Source organism: Bos taurus, chromosome 21 (assembly GCF_002263795.3).
Source record: "Bos taurus isolate L1 Dominette 01449 registration number 42190680 breed Hereford chromosome 21, ARS-UCD2.0, whole genome shotgun sequence".
NCBI lineage: Eukaryota > Metazoa > Chordata > Mammalia > Artiodactyla > Bovidae > Bos > Bos taurus.
The window spans coordinates 7,537,475-7,558,417 of record NC_037348.1 but is presented as its reverse complement, the minus strand read 5'-3'; the positions used below and the strand labels follow the sequence as shown (position 1 = coordinate 7,558,417).

General features: G+C 48.1%; 1 protein-coding gene across 10 annotated transcripts in view; it reads right to left on the bottom strand.

The window, feature by feature from the left end:
- The window catches only part of TTC23 (tetratricopeptide repeat domain 23), a 160,352-nt gene that overhangs the window by 18,566 nt on the left and 120,843 nt on the right, over positions 1-20,943 (bottom strand). For all 10 annotated transcript variants that reach the window (XM_010816890.4, XM_024981831.2, XM_059879081.1 and 7 more), the window contains 2 exon segments: positions 16,365-16,470; positions 3,404-3,531 (listed from right to left, as the gene is read on the bottom strand). In XM_010816890.4, coding sequence (XP_010815192.1) covers positions 3,404-3,531; positions 16,365-16,470 — 234 coding nt within the window.

The following is a 20,943-nucleotide window of genomic DNA, read 5'->3' as shown; positions in this document are numbered from 1 at the left end:
CGCGGTACCCCTTTCCCAATTTGGAACCAGTCTGGTTGGGTAGGAAGAATAAAAACTAACATGAAATGCATTGTGTCCTTTACGTCTCAAGAACTGTGCTAAACGGTTTATGTGTGTGAGCTCCTTTAGCTCGCACTCTTTCCTTTCCATAAGGACAATTTTAGTCCTCGTTTGACAGAGGAGGAAACCGAGGCACAGGGCAGTTGAGAAGCTCGCTCAGAGTCAGACAGCCCATCAGTGGCAGATCTGGGTCCTGGCAGGTCTGGGTCCTGCCAGCTTTAATCCCTCTTAGTTTCAGGCTCTTCTTTCTCTGGGCACAGTGATGTTTTTATGTAAGTGAAAACTATAGTTTCCTGGCAATGTATCTACTTACAGAATATCCAGAATATATTCCAGGGTTTTCTGTTTCTCACAAGAAATACTTCAACAAACGAAAAGCAAACATTCCGACATGGTGAAAAGTTAAATAGATTTGACATTTTGTTTGGTTTATCTGACTTATTTATACCAACATGGAATAAAAAAAAATATGGGTTGGAATTAATCTCTTCAGTCAGACGCTAAGACATACAGAGGGAAAGCCCTGCATTTTGATCTCCCATGTTTCTCCAAAATCCTTCCACCATCTCCTCCATGAAAGCATGATTACAGTTAGAGAACACAAACGCAGAATTTAAGAGCTGAACAAAGCAGAAACCGGAGAAGAAGCCTTGCCCACCGCTTAGCCCTGAAGGCACCCTGTTAGCACTCCCCAGACAGAGGAATTGGCAAGGCCTTTACTCATGTTATTGGCAAGAATATGAATTAGGTGCTGGGGTTGGGATCAGGGAACCTCAGGAAAGGCATTTATAAGAGAGAAACAATTTCTCAGATGGAAAGAAAAGTCACTGCTGGGGAAGAGAAGCTGTATCTGTTGTGAAGTGTGTGACCACCGCCCCCCCCCCAACCTTGGTTCGGGTCTTCTTGATGCTGAAGCCTGTCATGTCCTGTCCCAGGGACCATGAGGCAAGTGTTGGGTTTGGCAGCTTTTCCGTGAAAATTGGTTGTCAGGCTTGGAGGAGCCAATGGGGGAAAGACGAGCCTAAAGGATGCTCTCAACGCCATTTACAGCCTATAATTGGGGAAACTGGAGATAGATGTGCAAGTCGAGATGGCAGTGTAAAAGATGCCACATGGACATGGGTATGGAGAAACAGAGACTGTGACAGTCTCTGAGAGTTAGACAAGTTTAATGGAGAGAAGGGAAGAATAATCCGGATTCAGGTGGGCTGAGAGGCAGGCTTGGGCACCTGGGCACACAGCAGTAGGGGGGAGAAGCACATGGCATGTTCAGGGCCAGTGAGTGGACTACTGTGCCTACAGCAGAGAGAACAGAAGGCGGAGCAGAGGGAGGTGAGGCAGGCGTCACAGGCTGGGCTGGCAGTGGAGGCCTTCCTTCCAGGCCTCCAAACGAGGGGTTTGGGTTTTCTTACAGGGAATAAGAAGTTAGAGAGGGTTCTTGCTGGCAGAGCAGCACAACCAGAAGAATATCTTAACACAGATTCAAAGGAACTTTTTCACTTCCATGCATGCGCGTGTGCCACATGGCTTTAGTCGTGTCTGACTCTTCGTGACCCCATGGACTGTAGCCCGCCAGGCTCCTCTGTCCGTGGGATTCTCCAGGCAAGAAGACTGGAGTGGGTTGCCATGCCCTCCTCCAGGGGATCTTCCCGACCCAGGGATGGAACTCGCATCTCTTATGTCTCCTGCATTGGCATGTGGGTTCTTTACCACTAGCGCCACCAGGGAAGTGCCACCATTATGGTAATATATGACTATGCTATACAATTATATTAAACTGGATTCTATGATGAAAAATAGTGGGGAGAATCTAGTGAAGACTGAGGGAGAGGAATCAGACAAGCTGGTGAGTCCTGAAGGATGGGTCTGCATTAGCCAGGAGATCAATGAGGAAGAACCTTCCAAGAGCAGGAAACAAGCGTGGATTAGAAAAGGCCACTGTGGAACTCACATCAGGGGAGGAGGCAAAAATGAGACTGGAAATGCCAGCAGAATTCAGATCTTGCCACGTATTGTGGGCAATGCGGGATTCCAGCTTCTCTTAAGGGCACTGAGAAGCCAGTGGAGTATTTTACAAATAGAGGTCCATTGATCAGATCTGCTTTTTTAAAAAGATCACCCTGGGAGCAGGCAGGAATCACACAGCTCAGCAGGCAAAAATCAAGGAGCTGAGCACGCACGAATCTCGCAGCTCAGCTGGCAAAAATCAAGGAGCTGAGCAGAAAAAAAAAATAAAATAAAAAATAAAAAGATCACCCTGGTTTACTTATTCAGAATAGAGTAGAAAGGGGCAAGAGTGGAAGGAGCAGCTGGGGGCCCAGGGTTTGCTAGAGTGGTCCAGGCAGAGATGAGATGGCAACCAATGGATGGAGTCGAGGGGCCGTCTGGAGGCGAAGATGACCAACGGGCCAGAAGGGGTGAGGCATGATGGGGGCACACTTCCTGTCAGACTTCTGCCCTGAGCACTCTCCACAGAGCTTCCAGCGATGTTCTAGAACCTGAGGCCCCGGGAAGGCCCCTTTCTACTTGGCTGAGTGATCCAGAAAAATATGAAAACTCCATTTATTATGGTTGCTGTAGCCCTATTTGGCCTGAGGACCATGGGTACATCTAGATTAAAAACCTATCCTTAAGCTCACATCAATTGAGAGAAGGGTGAAGCATTAAGAGTTAGGAGAGGGCTGTTGGGCAGGAGGTCTACAGAGCAGCAGAAGAAATAAAAACGTTTTCCTCTCAAGGATTTGCTTTGAAGAGTTAGAGTTGAAAATACAGATATATTTATATATTTATATAAATCAAGCATGCGGCCATCTGGTAGCTGTTAGGCTTATTATGGAACAAGTTCCCAAGGGTTTAACTACCCTTGGGATAGTTCAATGACTATAAACTCTGAGCCCGGTTCCATTTGTACAAGCCATGGAAAACCTGCCTGTATGGTTCAATGGACAGTGAGCCATAACTTCTGCACTGTGCAGTTCCTATTTGATATGCAAATTTCATTCATTAGCCAAGATAATAAGACACCCTAATTGCTACCTTCTATGCCAGCTCCAACCACAAGCTATGATAAGCTGGGACTGTCCATCTGGCTCTCAAGGTTTCTAGTCCTCTAGGGTACTTTGCAGGTGGACATGGCATCTGGGTTCTCATAATTTTTTTGTTTCCCAAGAGTGCCTATCCAGGAGCTGGCTGCCTGGCCTTAGGCATCCCTCTCCCCGTGGAGCCTGGCACATGCCTTGTACACAGTAGATGCTTAAGGCTTGCAGAGTATAGGAGTAGCCCTTTGGATATCACCTGGGTTGCCCGAGTAAATAACTGTCAGCTGTGGTCCAAACTCACTCACCTCATCTTGTCCGGTGACTTGTAGGAAATGGCAGTAATCATCTTGAATTGAAAGAAACTTGGCTGTCTCCTTCCCTTCAGCATCCTTGAGATTAGCCATGCTATCCTGAAAATACTGCTCAGCCACATCTGAAGAAAAGCACCACAACAATAATTTTGAAAACTACTCACAGATTTGAAATGAACACAGAATAACTATGCATTTAGTGACGGCGAACTCTCTGAAAATAATAAGTAACTGGACAAGATAACCCAGTTAAGGAAACTGTCTTTTCCCATTAATCTGACTGTTTTATTAGACAAGGTCTAGTTCTCAGGAAGATACTGCAATTTATTTTCATTGGTTTTCATACATCGTGGCCCTCCCAGTGATAGAGTAAGCAGAGTTAATGCAAACAGGGAAACTCTCCCCTGGACCTGACACACCATTAAGTTTTCAGGTTGATTAACCATTAATTCTTCATAAAGCTCTAGTTACTCCTCACTGAGGTTAGAACTCCAAGGATCCACTGACTTTAGTGGATGTTGTAATCTTGGAATGTGGTTTAATAACACTATAATTCTGGAAAATATGGCTGACATGCAGCTGAAGGATAAACTCCAGCCATTCCAAGCACTTAAACATATTGGTTATAATGTAACAAAGATATTTTAAAATATTTGCCAATATTGAAAGCAAAAAACAAAAAAGGAAAATCTCAGATATGAAAAATGAAGAGGAAACTGAAAGCCAGAGCAGGGAGGTGGAGGGGGAGTTGAATGGTCCATGAGGGGGTTAGGAAAAAGGTCTAGTGTATTCTAAAATGCCTAGGGTCTCATAAGCCTGAGCAGGGCTGGCTATTGAGGCCTGAGGCCTGTGTGTGTTAAGTAGATGAAACAAAGCTCCTTGCAAAAATTCAGTGTCACAGGCAGATTTCTAGGATGACCCCAGTGACACTCATCCTTGATTACGACCTCCTCATTGATTGTGGGTGGAACTTATAGATAGGCTGAGATATTACTCCTGTCATAAGGAATGTTATATAGCACAGTAGACTGTAAGAAAGTGAGATTACTCCTTAGGCCTAACCTAACATCACCAAAGCTTTAAAAGCAGAGTTTTCTTTAGTTGGTGGCAGAGAAGGAAGGCAGAGAGATTCAAAAAATGAGAGGGATTTGAAAAGGAGGTTCTCCAATCCTGAGATGGAGGGGACTGTGGTACAAGGACCCAAAAGTGGCCCATAGGAACTTAGAGAGGTCAACAGTCAGCAAGAATGGAGGGACTTCAGTCCTATAACACAAAGAACTGAATCCTGCTAATAACAAGGTTGAGCTTAGAAAAGGACCCTGTGCTCCAGATGAGAATGTAGCCAGCTGACAACTTGATTTTAGCCTCAGCAGAGAAGCCACTCTTACCATGCTAGACTTCTGATTGATGGGATTAAAAGCTTAAACTGGGTGTTTAAACAACCATAATTTGCTATGCAGCAAAAGAAAACCAGTATAGCCAGGAATTCCTAAAACCAGCAGTTGCACTGGTCCAAAGAGAAGCCTCACAGCTGTCCCTCCAGAGGCCATGGCTTGAAAAAGCATCTGAAAGCAGCTGGGAGATTGTACGAGGAGCATGCACATGTGTGAGGGGCAGAATTTGCACCATCCACTTTATTTGGAAATTCTTTTTTTTTTTTTTTTTTCTTTCCCCAATTGTTTCCTTTCCTTCCTTCCACACTACATGGCTTATGGGATCTTAGTTCCTCAACCAGGAATTGAACCCAGGCCTATGGCAGTGAAAGCATGGAATCCTAACCACTGGACTGCCATGGAATTCTCTTGGTTTGGAAATTCTGAACCAATAAATTGAAGTAGAAAACTAAGGCCTTAATCTCCAAAATATACAAACAGATAATACAGCTCAACAACAAAACAACCCAATAGAAAAATGGGCGGAAGAACTTAATAAACATTTCTCCAAAGAAGACACAGAGATGGCTAGTAGGCAAATGAAAAGATATTCAACATCACTGATTATTAGAAAAATGCAAATCAAACTACAGTGAAGTACCATCTCATACCAGTCAGAATGGCGATCAATAAAAAGTCTAAATACAGCAAATGCTGGAAAAGGTGTGGAGAAAACGGAGCTCTCCCACACTCTTGGTGGTAATGTAAGTCAGTGTAGCCACTATGGAGAAACAGGTTCCTTAGAAAACTAAAAACAGAATTACCATATGATCCAGCAATCCCACTCCTGGGCATATACCTGGACAAAACCGTAATTCAAAAAGACACATGCCCCTCATGTTCATAGCAGCTTTCTTCACAATATCCAAAATACGGAGACAACCTAAATGTCCATCCACAGATGAATGGACAAAGAAGGCACAGTTCGTGTATACAATGGAATACTATTCGGCCATGAAAAAGAATGGGATAATGCCATTTGCAGCCACACTGATACAACTAGAGATTGTCATACTAAGTGAAGTCAGAAGGACAAACCCCATATGATATCACTTATATGTGGGATCTGAAATGGGACACAAGTGGACCTATCTATGAGTCAGAAGCAGAGTCACAGATGTCGAGGACAGACCTGGGGCTGCCTGGGTCGGGGTAGGGGAGGGGAGGACTGGTAGTCTGGGGCTAGCAGATGTGAGCTATCATATACAGACCGGGTCAGCAACAAGGTCCTGCTGTACAGCACAGAGTTTATCACAGGATGTATTCAACATTCTTTGATGACATTGTGATATGGTTTATCACAGGGTATTTTCAATACCCTGTGATAAACCACAACAGGAAAGAATATTCAAAAAAGAAACTCCATAAAGTAGAATCTAGTCTGAAAGTATAAAAATTATAGGACTCCAGCACAGGGGTCACAAACTCATTCTATAAAGGACCAGATGGTAACTATTTTAGGCTTTGGGGACCGAAGACTTGTAGCACAAAAGCAGCCTGAGATGCTATGTGAATAAAGGAGCCTGGCTGTGTGCCAAGAAAACTGTTTAGAAAAATGGGCAGGGAGCTCGATTTGGGCCCTGGGCTGAAGTTTGCCTACTCCTGCTCTAGCAGAGGAAAATGTGAGTGACCCTGAGGAACATGGGCCTGCCTCCCCACCCACCACCGCAGCCGAAGCGCTGCTGGAGACGGTGACACACGACGAGCACACGCTGAGGCAGATTATGACCCATACATACAAGGTCCACTTGACACTTCCATTTGGAAATCCAGTATGAACTGTGTAGAGCAAATACACATGAGCAAAAAGGTAAAATTATCTCTAGCTTCTTCAGACTTCCTCTGTATTTGATTGTTTCCCCTTTATCACCTCTAATTTTGTTTTTGTGCTTTCTCCCCATTTTCTTGATTAGACAGGACAAGAAAGAAGAAAAAAAGAAAGTGAAGTCACTCAGTCGTGTCTGACTCTCTGAGGCCCCATGGACTGTAGCCCACCAGGCTCCTCTGTCCATGGGATTTTCCAGGCAAGAGTACTGGAGTGGGTAGCCTTTCCCTTCTCCAGGGGATCTTCCAAACCCAGGAATCAAACCCAGGTCTCCTGCATTGCAGGCAGACACTTTACCATCTGAGCCACCAGGGAAGCCCTTAGACAGGACAGCGTATTGTCTATTTTAATATTTTTCCAGAGAGTGGGCCCATGGATTAATTTTTCTCATATTCTGATGTGAACGACAGTACTTCCAAAGAGGAATCCACAAACACATTGCTCCAGAATTCACAGAGGTGGATGGATGGGGTTAGCCTGTGCGGGATGTGCTGGTTCCGGGAGGCGGAGGAGCAAGTGGAAAGGAGGAGAGGCCCCAGAGGTCAGAGGCTGCCTGCCCTCAGGCCCAGCTCTGCTGCCGTCCAGCTTTGCACCTCCCAGGCTTGGCCTCAGGTTTCTTACCTCAAAGAGGGACTTTCGTGCTAACGCTCCTGTTATAGGATGGCTGTAAGGAATAAATGGGTTAATGCACATAATAACTGATGACATGCTTGACACCTAGCCAGTGCTCAAGAAATGTTGAAAATTTTAGTTTCAGGGACAGTTTGTGGCTTTGGGCCTCCCTCATCCATGCTCGGAGAAGGCGACGACACCCCACTCCAGTACTCTTGCCTGGAAAATCCCATGGATGGAGGAGCCTGGTGGGCTGCAGTCCATGGGGTCGCTAAGAGTCGGACACGACTGAGCGACTTCACTTTCACTTTTCACTTTCATTTCCTTTGGAGAAGGAAATGGCAACCCACTCCAGTGTTCTTGCCTGGAGAATCCCAGGGACGGGGGAGCCTGGTGGGCTGCCGTCTATGGGGTTGCACAGAGTCGGACACGACTGAAGCGACTTAGCAGCAGCAGCAGCAGCATCCATGCTAGGCTAACCAGCGGGCCACTGGGAGCAGAGATGAACATGGAGAGTACGAAACACTGCTGTGAAAGCAGACAGAGTCCAGTGGCCTGAAGCACGCACATAAATGGCTCCATACACCTCAAGAACTTGAGAACAGCTCTGAAATTCACAATGAGAAATGTAGGTTTCTGGAAATGATTCAAGTACATCCCAAGTGAGCTGTTGTGGAAAGGAGAGAAGCAAACACTTGGGAGATGTGTCTATCGAATCCAGGCAACCTAAAGTCTGAAAACAAGTAAGGTCTAAAAACCTAGGTCTGAAAACAAGTAAGCTTCATTTATCTGCAAGATTTTCTCTGCTGAAGATCTATGCAGCTATCAGATAGAAGTGAGAATTGGGCTGGGGGTTGGTGCTGCCTTTCAGGGAAGTCAGCTGGCCCCAGGCTTTGAAACTAGACAGAAGTCTAATGAGCTGGGGTCCCTGCTCCGCTCTTTCACTGGGGGTCTGTCCACTGCCAAACCAGCAGATGGATTTCTAAAGTAGTTCTCAGTTTTTTTCTTGGTAGAAGAAAATGTTACTATTGTATATGAAAAATGTTACATCACTTTAGTCTTTGTTGACTCACGGGAGAATATATTAGAGATTAAATGTTCGAACTAAGTATCTATTTTGGTTACTTTGATAATCTGATGACAGCAAATGTGGAGATGATGTGGCATTTATATTGTTGATTCTAAAAGCATCACGGAGATGTATGTTCCATGTCTAAAAATTAACAAGTCTACTCAAGAATGGAGTACTGTTGATATTTTAGTTTCTGTTTAACTGGCAATTAACCAGAGACTGTAACTGAGCCATTCTTGAAGAGGAGAGGTTTTTCTGAGTCTTAGCCTTTTTCCCGGAGGTGAACCCTCACTCTAAGGACGAGCACATGTAAAGGGCATGGGAAGGAGGCAGGACCAGATGGATAAGAACTGAGTTTCTGACCCAGGCTTTTGCAGAAGTGGTGCCAGGTTCAGAAAAAGGAGGAGGTCAAAAGGGATGGGAAGTGTTCCCCTCCCTTCCTGGGTAAGGAGCTGGTCTTCCAGACACAGGTGGACATAGCTGTGCTTTCTTGCTTTCCAGCCCCTCATAAAGTCCTCCCAGCTTTTAGTGCCCCTTTCCCTGGCAGTCACATGCTGACCCATCTCCCCCCACAAAACCGCCCCATCTGGGCTGGTCCCCAGACCTGAGTGACGCTTGTCCCTTCCCTTGTGTAGCTGACCTCACAGGGCTCTGGGAGAAAGGAAGCCGACTGGCCTAAGTCATACTGGTGCACAAAAGGCTCACAAGCTCTAAGTCAGGGAGGCCCAGTCACATTTTCCAAAGAGAACGCTTGTTAGCGTCTTTGGATCTCTGGAAGAGGGACTGGAAGCTAGGGAGGAAGGAAGGGGCTGGGGGGAAGGAAGGAATTTATTACTCAAACCCAGGCCACAATAGCTACTGAAGCAGAAGAAAGCTGGGCTTTGCGGTGAGGCGTCAGAGAGCGGCCCTGCCTGAGGATCTGCCCTCGAGGGCCAGCTCCTAAAACTGCTGCTTCTCTTCCCCTATTTCAGAGTCCTTGGCTCCTCAACAGGTCCATGTTTCTCCTAATTCTGTTCCTGGGAGTGTCTAGTCAGCAGAGGCAGGGCCAGGGAGCGGGTTCTCTGACACCTGTTGTCACGTACAAGTTGACCACAAGTCAGGCATCCTGTCAGGATGCTGCATGTGAGAATAGTCCAGGACTCGGGAATAGTGGAAAGTCCAGGGCACACACTGTGGGCACCTTCCCTGTCTGTAAATTTGACACTATTTTTATTTTTACCCAGGATATAGGAGAGCGCCTTTACTGCAAAACCCTGACTTATTTTCCCCCGTCCCCCAAATTAGCATTCTAAACCATGTACCCCATGATTAGTCTCTGAGGAGAGAGAAAATTTGCCCTACTACCCCTAAGGACTGACTCCCTGAGAGGCAGAGCTGGTTCTCCTAGGAGCGGGCATCCCCTCAGAGGTCCTCCTGGCCCAAGTGACAGTGGAGTTGCCAGAAGGACAGAAGGTCACAGCCCCTGGGGTGGGATGCCACTTCCTGGCACAGGCCTTGTGCCTGATGCAGGGTGCGGGTTCACAAGGAGTTAGCAGTTTCAGCGTTCACGCACGTGGCTGTTGCTGAGCTTAAAAAGCTCTTCTAGAATCCTCGGCAACCTGATGCTAGGTGGCCTCAGCAAGGGATGAGGTCACTTTCTAAAGCACAGGGCCATGACTTAGCTTTATAAATCTGAGCCCCAGTGGCACAGGTGTTCCAAGGCCACGAACGTCTCCCATTTTCACTCCCGCAGTACGCTGGGGCTGTCTGCAAGTTAGGGTGAGGGGCTAGTGTGGCCCAGAGGCCCCTTCAGACTGTTCCATCTGCGTGTTCATACAGAAGCGTAAAAAACCAGGGCTCCTTTCCAAGAGCAAGAGGTCAGGAGGTTTTTAATTAAAAGAAATTTTGGTAGCCCTGGGCTCATTTTCTCGAGGCTGTCCAAAGGTCAGATTTGGAATAGTGAGGACAGCTTTCATTATGAGAGAGGCCTGGGTGGACAATGTGACAATCATCCTTGGTAATAGTCTTGGGAAATAGTACTCTGCACCAACTGCAAAAACTTTAAGGACCCCAGGGAATTTGAAAATGGAAAGTCCCAAATCTTAGCCTGGCGTTAGCCCAGAGGAGCACCAACACCCCGCAGGCAAACAGATTGAACCCATTTAGACCCTGCTGGGAGCTGCCGGGGGCCCTGTGCAGGCAGCTGCCCTGAGACCACCCAGCAGCCTCGGGGTGCGGGGCACAGAGTTTTCTGAGGAGAGACGAAGCCGAAGACAGCTTTCTCCACACCAAAAGATCACCTTCAAGAGGAACATCGTCCCCAGCGTCTGGGAGACACCTCAGACCTGCTGGCGCTGAGCCGCGTGGCCCCTGGAAGTCCACAGCCATCTCAGGGGCGGGCTTGCCTCAGCAGAGCGAGGCGACCAAGGTGGAGGCAGGCTGGTCTCACAGCGCCTGGGGCCCACAGGTCCTGGCAGGGCTCAGTCACCATGGGGATGCCGGCCTCAAAGTCCTCACCATCAGAAGCGGGCCAGGACTGTCCTCCTCCAGCACTGCTTGGGGCCACCCAGGGATCCAGCAGTCTCAGGCCTGTTGCCCAAGTGGCTTGTCTTGGTAAAGTATATGTGATTTCCATAAGCTGCCCTAATAATATGTTTCAAAGTCAAGTCAGAGTGTTAGTAACTTAGGCTTTCCCAAGAAGTTGTGGACATAACTTATCAGTTCAGTTCAGTCAGTTCAGTCGCTCAGTCGTGTCCGACTCTTTGCGACCCCATGAATCGCAGCACGCCAGGCCTCCCTGTCCATCACCAACTCCCAGAGTTCACTCAGACTCACGTCCATCGAGTCAATGATGCCATCCAGCCATCTCATCCTCTGTCGTCCCCTTCTCCTCCTGCCCCCAATCTCTCCCAGCATCAGAGTCTTTTCCAATGAGTCATCTCTTCACATGAGGTGGCCAAAGTACTGGAGTTTCAGCCTCAGCATCAGTCCTTCCAAAGAAATCCCAGGGCTAGCACTAAGTGAAACACTAGCGCCTCATAGAAGTGGTTACCAGAGTGTTTCATCCTCCCGAGGAAGGGATAAAGCTGCGGGCTTTGTTCTTAGGCACACAGATGAAATGCAGTTTGCAAGCAAAGCTCGATGAGGTTTCAGTTCTGCCACAGGTTGTACCTCGGTGAAGAGAGACCGAGCACAGACTCAGGGTGCAAAAGGCCACCCCTTCTACTTCTCCATCGGCCTCAAGAGCTGCCACCCCTGCAGCCTGCGCTTGCCCCACTTTTGGGCTCCTGGGCTTCCTGGAGCCCTGAGGACAGAGCACCCACGAAGCCATGCCCTGTCTGGCCTGGAGTATGCTCAGGTGGGCAGCACCTGGCCTCTGTCTAGGCCCTGGTCCTCTAGACGGGCTGTGCTCTAGGCTGCTTTCCAGAGGTTTCTGAGAGGGGGTCCTACTAGCCCCTTTTCTTCTCTGGCCTCACCCACTACTCTCTCTGCCCCTTCCCTTCCCCACCCGGCCTGCGGGGCGCAGAGCAGGCTGGATGCTGATGCCTGCTTGGGGCGCTCAGGTGCCAGGTTCAGGCAGGCTGGGCGTTTTGCACTGAGAAGTGGGCCCTGGGTAGGAGCTGAGGCAGGGTCTCTGAGAGCACACAGGGCTTGGGGGGTGGGCAGTGGGAAGACTGAGGAGGAAGGGATAGTTGAGGGGTGGCCAGCAGCGGTCAGGGGCCTCAGGTTGGAGGTGGGAGACGGAGGCAGCAGGCCCCGCCAAGCATGGCCATGGGCAGGGGAAGATAACCTATGATTAGGGAGTGGGCCTCAGGTTGGGCAGGGCCTGGCACAGGGAATTCTGAGAACCAGGCCACAGGAGGAGGAGTTGAACAAAGGGATGACTGTGGAGGGGAAAAGCCAGGGGACTTCACGGAGATGCAGAAAACCCCTTTAGATATCCACATATTTCCTGACTACTGTATACGATGAGGGGAGACGTCAGGATGAGAGAGGGCTGGGGAGACACGCCGTGAGTCTGTCCACAGAGCTGAGAACTGGGGATCCCGCCCCCTCCTGAAGGTGGGCAGGGGCATAGCCCATCCTCTCCTGTTGTCTCTGAAACCAACAGAGCTCCCAGGCCCAGGCCCCACATGGGGCCACTTCCAAACAAGGCCACCCGAGTTTAGCGGGCTGTGCCTCTCAAAGGTTTACACTAAAATGTACTTGGCTTCAGCCCATTTCATTTTAATATGCTTTAGGAGAAGAGTTATAAACACAAGGCCAATGCCCTGACACTCAGCAGGGCTGGGAGAACTGTTAATACCAAGTTTGTCTATGGCTGCTCTGGGAAGCTGGCCAGGCTCAGGTTAGTGACATTTCGCTAGCCTGAATTGGGCACCCTTATGCAATGACAATCCTCCGTGACTTCTCAGGCAGTTTTGTCTGCATAAGGAATGCAGGAAGGCACAGGGCAAAGGGTTCGTTTGAGTGTGGAGCCAGAAACACACTGGCTCCTTGGCCCGTGACGTTTTGTTTATCGGAGGGCGATGCCTTCAATGGGCATTCAGCAAGCAGGCTGTGGAGAATCCCCTAATGAGAAATTTCCCCCCATTAACGATTCTTTTAAAAACAAACAAACAAACTGTACTCGGCACAGACAAGTTTCCGCATAGGAGAGTAGAGCTGAGGTCCTCGGTGCTCAGTGGAAAGTATGGATTTGCTCCCAGGGGATCCGACTGGGACTTCCGAACCACAAGTGACCAGAGTCCCGGCCAGAGAGGCCTGCCTGGATGAGAGCTGGGTAGGGAGGCCAGGCCCTCGCTTAGCTGTCAAAGATCACTTCCAAATTCTCTCCTTTCCTTTCCCCTTGCTGGAGGTAGCAGAGGCCTGGAGAGCCTCAGCCCCGGGTGGGTTCCTCGTCACTGTGTCGGCTGTGTGTTAGGAGACAGCAGAGAAATGAAAACCAGGTGCCCTGAACGGCGGTGGGGAGGCACCTAGCCACTGCCGCTGTGGCTCCTGGATGGAAGGGGGACCCACTCCCTCCTGCTTTATTGGGGCATGCCGAGTCCATACGTGCTAACACGGCCGCCCTCTCTGGGCGCAGGCTGAGCTTAGGCACGTGTGGGTAAGGCTGGGACAAACGAGCTGAGCAGCAGCCCGCCAGCTCGTTGTCCCCAGTCTCCCCCGTGTTCTCCATCAAGGAAACACAGGGTCCCCTGGCAGCATACTCAAGCCTCTTAACACAGTAGGAATGAGCTGCGTGTCTCTGTGCTTTGGTTCTTCTGACGCACCCATTTCGGGTTTGAGGGCTGAGGCCTTGGGGGCGAGGGCTGGGCTTTTCTCTGCCCCTGTTCCAGGTCGTCCTGCTGCTGCGGCTCAGCATCTGTTCTGATCCGAAAGCTTCTCTGCCCCGCCTCCTCCTTGCTCTCAAGTAAACGCTTCCTGCCAGTGTCAAGTGATAGACATTTCACGTGTCCTCTGACCAGTGGAAGCCGAGTCTGAGAAGGGAGCCTCCTCGGATGGACTGGGGCTTTGTCCTTCTTGGGTAAAGCGGTGAGTAGAGAGAGTATGGACGGGGCTGGCGGTGTGGAGAGCTAGCTAGGTTACCTCCTTTGTGAAATGGGAGGTTGTGTCCTGCCTCCAAGGCTTGTTAGGATGAGACGGGCATGTTGGTGACAGCGCCAGCGCCTGCATCCGGTGACACTTGCTACCGCCGCCGCCGCCGTCGTTAATATGACGCTGCTGAGATTCCCGCTGGCTCCAGGCTCCTGGGGGCTGCGTGGGTCAGTGTTTCAAGCAGCCATTCCTCCAGGCCTCAGGCAGAAGCGCCCCCCTTCCTAACCTGCAAAGCCAACTGCGACTGTCCAGCTCCCTGCTCCTGGGCAAGTTTGCTTCTCGTCCTTCCCTACTCACCCTCCTCCGATATCTCAGACACTGACAGGCAAGTCGGCTTCCTGGTGCAGGTCACCATGTGGTCTGAGCTACCCGAGAAGCAGGGCTGAGACCTGTGTGGGCTCCTAGGTGGGCCTCCTTGGGCTGCCTTCACTCTTCTAGCGTCCTCTCCCTCCCCAGAGCCACACACTCTTTGGCAGGTGTAAGTGGGGGCGGGGGGAAGGACGGAAAAGGCATGTGTGGTGCCGGTCCTTGTTATACCGCAGGGAGGTCAAGAGGCGGGGTTCAAGTCTACCATCCCCTGGCTGTGGCTCTTGGGAAATTACCTAAGCCTCCACGCCTCAGTTTCTCCATCTGAGACCTGGGGACTTGTATCAACCTCACAGAGCCGTGGTAAGTTACCTTTGTTAACTCGGTTAGAACCGTGACACTACAAACTACATGCATACATATTATTACTACCACAATTATGTACTACATACATACTATTACTAAGTGAGGTCATTAAATTTTCACAGATCTAATTATCTGTATCTAGTAGGTATTAGTAGCATTCTCAATTTACAGGGGAGGCTATATCAACGCCATATTTAGACTGGAAAACTTAGAAAAAAATGCATCTCATGCTCCCAAGTCAGAAGTTAGGGATCTAGCCCTCCACACTTGTTTGCCTCCCCCAGAGCCTGAAACATATTTGACTTAGTTACCATCAACTATGCATTGATTTCACATAAAACTTCAGATTTCTGCCTTCTCTTGAAAAGGCAGACCTGCCGATACGAGCCTGCCTTCCACATGGCAGTGGTGGGCCAGAGCGGAACAGCCGTTGCTCAATGTGGACGGGGGACGGGCTTCTCCAGCTTGCCACAGCCCTCCCCACCCCTATTGCATCTCTCAGATTACAGCCGAGGGTCAGCTGCCAATCCTAAGTGTGCTGCTGCTGGTTTCTAAGGGCCATCTGCTTCACTCGGGTTGCTTGCCTGGTCCCCATGGACATGTGGGTTTGGGACTCCTGCTAATCTAGGGGTTTCCATCCTGTTGGTGTTTTAAGTATCCTATTAATACTTGTGGCATGGGAGGTTCTCTTACCTGTTAAAGGAATGTTAGCCACCAACAGGTTGGAGAAAATGTTGGCTTTCTGCAGGTTTGGAAGTTGGTTGAGGTGTGGAGTGCTCTAGGGAGCTAGAATGAGAAAGGGCGTCTGCCTTCCCTATCCTCCGGCTCTGAAAAGGTGCACAAAGCTCCCGGAGACCAGAATGAGGGACCATTAAGGGGGATGGACAGACAGACCCCCTTCCCCAGCTCCTCCCAGAACAGGAGCCCCTGCCTGTCCCAAGGACCTCTGCAGACCAGTCTGCTCCCAAGGCGCCCCCTTCGTCTTGCCCCCAACCAGCCTTCTCATGTGAGCCCAGCGCCTGCTCCCAGAACCTCAACCTCAAGCCTTCCAAATGTTGACTTCCAGCTTGATGACACACTGGACCTTGTTTTCCAATAATGGATAGGTATTTTTATCTGACATCTTGGAATACACCTCAGGTCTTCTTTATGAATCATACTCTATTTCTGAATATTCTGGCCAACAGCAAGAAAAAGTCATTAGGATGGCATGTTCTCCATGAATAGAGGCATACTGTATGCTCGGAGCTGGGATGAAAGACTAAAAAACTCCCAAGCTCACTGTTCTACCTATTATGTGGGGCTAAGAAAAACTATATGACTCATAAGTGGCAACTTCCTTTTGGAATCCTGAAGACGTGTAAGTTTATCCTGATTGAAAGCTCAGCCCTGGGAGAGCCTGAAGGCTGGCGTTTCAACAGGCCAGATCTGTTGCCACAGTAGCTCCACAACAATCTTTAAAAATAGATCACCTTTGAAAGCCCAGGAGGCTTCCCTGTAAGCCCAGCATGAACTCTCTGAGGCTCTGATAGCTACATTTGGGTTTGCTGTGTTTGAGAATACAAGTCTAGAAGAAGGCTGAAAAGGGCTAGAAACCAAAGGGCTCTGCTGGACCTAACCGAGAAGGCTCTCTGAGGCAACTATCATAGCTCCCTCTGCCTGTTCACCCATGCCAAAGGCAGCGAGCCCACAACCCCGAGGGCGCAAGGGCCAGGCAGGGAGCTGGCCACTCTGCCCCCATGGAAGGCTCACTCTTGCTCTCACCGTGGTGCTCAGGCCTCCCGGAAGCTATGGCGGCACAGGCGACGGAGTGTGCAGACGTGGCTGCCTCCTCTCGAGAGGGGCTTCCTCTCAGGACGATGAGATGCGCCTGTCATCACGAAAAGAAGAAACATGTTTGCTTACATGCTTGGCAGCGGCGGCAGGGAACAAACTGTTCTTGCAGTGATAAGCAGAAAGCCAAGGAAACTTCCAGCAACCTAAACAATATAATTTATGTGGAAGCACAATCAACTCTGGGGAGAGTTATGTTTTAAAAGCATCATGCGGTGGAGAGAGAATGTACCAGGCCCTGGACGCTGAGTCCAGACGGCTTGATGCTGTGGCCAGGACTTATTTCTAAGTAAATCATTTAAAAGTCTATTTTCCCATGAGTGCATTATTGGTAGAAGGAGGAGGGTTTCCAGAAGGAAGGAGATGAATTAAAAAGTGCCAGTGCTGCAGAAGTGGGCAAGCACAGCCCCCTACCCACTGGCCAGTCCAGAGAGGGGGACTTACCCCCAGTGTCAGCAACCTCACCCACTGAAACCCTGACCCCATCCCCGTGCTTGGTCTGCCAAGCCCATTTGACTACATCCTCAGCAAACCGGCCCATGGGAATTGCCCAAGCACAGTAAACAGCTCAGTTCCTTGAAAACGAAGCCCATTTAAAAATTCTCGAATAGAAAAGAACCACTTGATGATATGATGGGGCTGTCAGGTGGCGTGAGTGGTAAAGAACCCGCCTGCCAATGCAGGAGACATAAGAGACGCGGGTTCAACTCCTGGGTTGGGAAGATCCCCTGGAGGAGGGCATGGCAGCCCACTCCAGTATTCCTGCCTGGAGAATCCCATGGACCGAGGAACCTGGAGGGCTACAGTCCATGGGGTTGCAAAGAATCGGACACGACTGAAGTGACTTAGCACACTCGCACACATGATATTATGAGCATAAAGTAATAAAATCCTTTCAAATAAAATGCAAAATGCATCCCTTCAAATAAAAAAGACATTAAGCAAACAAACAGGCATGAATAATCACATGAATCAGTCCTAGCTCCTGGAAGCTGGAGGAATCAGGGTGCTCAGGGCAGCGTGTACCAGGCAGGAGGGATGTCCGCGTTCATGACAGGGTGGAGACAGAGAATGTGAAGGCCCAGCGTCAAGGCCTGAGTCTCATCTCCAGGCTTTATTAGCTGTGAAATACCCTGGGCAAATTACCCCCTCAGCAACCTCAATTTTTTCATCTACAAAATGAGGATAACACAAATTGTCAAAAATATTCAAATTGATGTCACAAATGAAAGAGCATTAAAGTACAACCTAAATCTTAGATTACATAAAGCCACAGCACTAGAGTCTTCTAGTGCAGAGACAGCAGTGAGAAAGCAAAGCCAGAGAGACTTGCTCCTCTGACTACCAGCTAAATGCATTTCTGAGATGATAATCAGGGTAGACTCTAGACTGTCATCTCATTTGTCATATGTTAAACCTACTGAGTTACTAGATCTAGACTTCTTATGACGAGGCTACTCCAAATCAAGATTCTCAGTAATAACTTTTATTGCTGTGTTAGGAGAATCAGCATTTCATATTTGTAAATACTAACAATAGCTTTTGTTTTAAAATGACTTCTTAAATTACAGGATATAAATAAACTGAAAGTGTGATTTTGGCAAACCATAATTAGTCATTATCTTCAAGTTGGCCTGAAGTTCTGACTAGAAATGCTTTTCAAACTGGAGCTACAGGGACAGAGTGAGGAATCAAATGTTCAGTGCTCAGGAAATAAAAAAAAAATAAACAAGAGAAAAAGCTTGCCCTGCCCGCAATGCAAATATTAATAGATCATGTTTACTTTGTCTTTTCCCCGTGTTTATGATCTCTATGATCCAGAGGGTGAGGAGAGCACCTTCTGATGCCAGAAGAGATTTAACTCTTATTGTCACAAAGACCTTTTACACACAATATTTTAGATTGACCAAAGCTCAAATTCGAATTAAAAAAGATTTCATCTTTTGTTTCTACTCGGTATTATAATTCAAGTCAATGCAAAAGATGTGAGTCTATCAAAATTACTTTCAAATGAATAATTAACATGTTCTAAGAGCTAAGTTGCTTTTTGTCTTGGAAATAGGATGCAAAGTTTTCCATGAGTAAAAATATTCACAGTATTAAGAAAGAGGATCCTGAAATCTTAACAGGGTCTGAATGCATCACAAAATCTTCATAACTTCAATGTTTTTCTGTATAAGACGCTAACATAAGTGAACATCTAGTATTCACTATTTACTTTGGAAACTCAGTGTCTGATCTAATTTGTTATTTGATGTTCATGAAGCTTCTAAAAGCCATATGCTGGATTAGGGGGTGAGGGAAGTGGAGAAGGGAACCCATGAGTTTAAAATGTGCCACATTAGTATCTCATTTATTCAGAACAATTCAGCTTAATTTAATTCAGTGCTATTCAGTTCAGTTTATCTTAATTATAAAATGCTTTCTGCATGCCACATATTACTCAAACACTAGGAATTCACACAAAAATTAGATAGAGCTTTTGGTTTTAAGTGCACTTACAGATGAACAACAAAAATGTGGGCCAGTTTGATTTGACCTAAACTCAGACACTGCCCCTCACCAGGGTTCTGGCTCACTACCTTCCTCTCCACCCTTCCTCCCGTCATCATTTTCAAGGATCTCCATAAGACTGGTCTGCAGCTATTGGGCAAGAAAGGGATAGTTCGGTTTAACAGACGAATAAAGGAAAGAAGTCAATAGAATGACCCTTTGCACGGAGGAAACCTAAGGAAGAGACTAGAGGACCCCAAACAGGCTGTTTTACCATCAGAGGGAAAGCACGGGAGGGAGCGTCTGCTGGGACTGGAATGATGAGTTATTGGGGAGGGAGCCGTGGCCTTCGGTAGAGGGATGAAGCTCACTGCCCTGTGCTCTCTTCTTCCAAGGTCAAGGCTGCGTGACCCCCAGGCAGAGGGCAAGGCGGCCCACAGACACGGTGCTTAGTGGGCACAGAGAGGGGTTCAGGGTGGAGCTGACAGAGCAAACTAAAACACCCAGTGAATGACCCAGCTAACACCTCGGCCTCTGGGGCTTTGACAGGCTCATTCTCCTCCCCATCCTCGGCCACCCAGTCCCCCATGATCTGCGCTACCTCTGGATCCCACAGTTCACAGAACCTGTTTGACTGTTGGGGCATCCTGACTTTATCACATCTATGCGGCTTCTCATCTTCTGTCCACTCTCCACATCTCACTATCCACCCACTGTCCCTTCCCTTCTGGTCTAGCTTAGAGGGCACCGTCCATCAGTGTCTATATGGAAAATGCCCTCAACTCCACTGAAGAAATATTTTGAGATGGTGACGAATGGGGAACCCATCTAAATACCCATCAGCAGGGGAATGAATGTTATGTGGTTTATTCATACAATGATTGAACTCTATCTATGTGGTTATAACGTGGTTATATTTCAAAAACACATCATTGAGTAGAAAAGCAACTTACAAAAGGATTCAAACATCATGATGCCGCTGCTTTTCAAGTTTCTGATTTTAAAGCAAAAGAATGCCTTTTAGTCCAGACAGAATCGTCCATGGTTTTGTAATATACAAGGCAGGTAAGAGTGGAGCTGTTCTCACTGAAGCAGGTGGAGAGGGTCTGCAAGCCCACCCAGTTGCTTCCATCCAGCCGCCCCCAAAAGACCCTCCTTGGAGCATGAATGTTGGGGTGACACAGTTTGATAAGCACAGTACCACACCAGGCAGGAGGCCTCCTGAGGGAGCGAGCACAGAGGAAGTTGACAGAGCTTGTGATTAGATCACCCAATCTTTCCAAACTAAGCCACTGTTCATAATTCTGGAGCAATACTTTGTTTGCTAAGATAATATAAGTACCCCTGTTAAATACATCTGGAGCATGTTAGGACAAATGTTAGAGTGAACAGAGTTACAGGACTCCTGCTTGCCACTCTGGCTTTATACAGACTGCCAGGTACTGGCCCTGCTGGGGATTTGTGGCTTGACTATGCTCTGTCTTTCTCGTATTTTATTAAGCACCCCGGGGCTTGCACCTCTCCTCCTATCCTTTGATGTTTTTGATCTCTTATGGTTATGTGTTTATCAACTGTTATCTTGAGGCTGAGGAGGAATATTTAATATTCTTAAATCTTTTCAGCTTCTAGCATGTCGTCCTGGGTTAAAAACAAAAACATCTTTAATGTCCCATATGGAGCAAGGTCATTAATTGAAAAAACTCATTCACGAGACCAATCGCCTCAAGCCCTGGCAAGGTACAGAGCAGCTGTTGCACTGCGGTCCTCCTGCGTGTTTCTGGGGAAACCACTGGTTCCTCAGCGCCAATCAGCTGTCAATAGACACAGCCAGAGCCAGGGCTGGCAGACTCTTATCTAACTGGCCCTGTCCCCGCGGATTTGGAAAATGTGTGATAGTTTTTGAAGAGAAAACTTGATGACTAGTAAAAAGGATGTTTCTGTTTATGCAGGCAGACCCCATCATACGAATATTCAATTTAAAACACCGGGTTCATTCTGAGTGTGGAACTCCAATTCT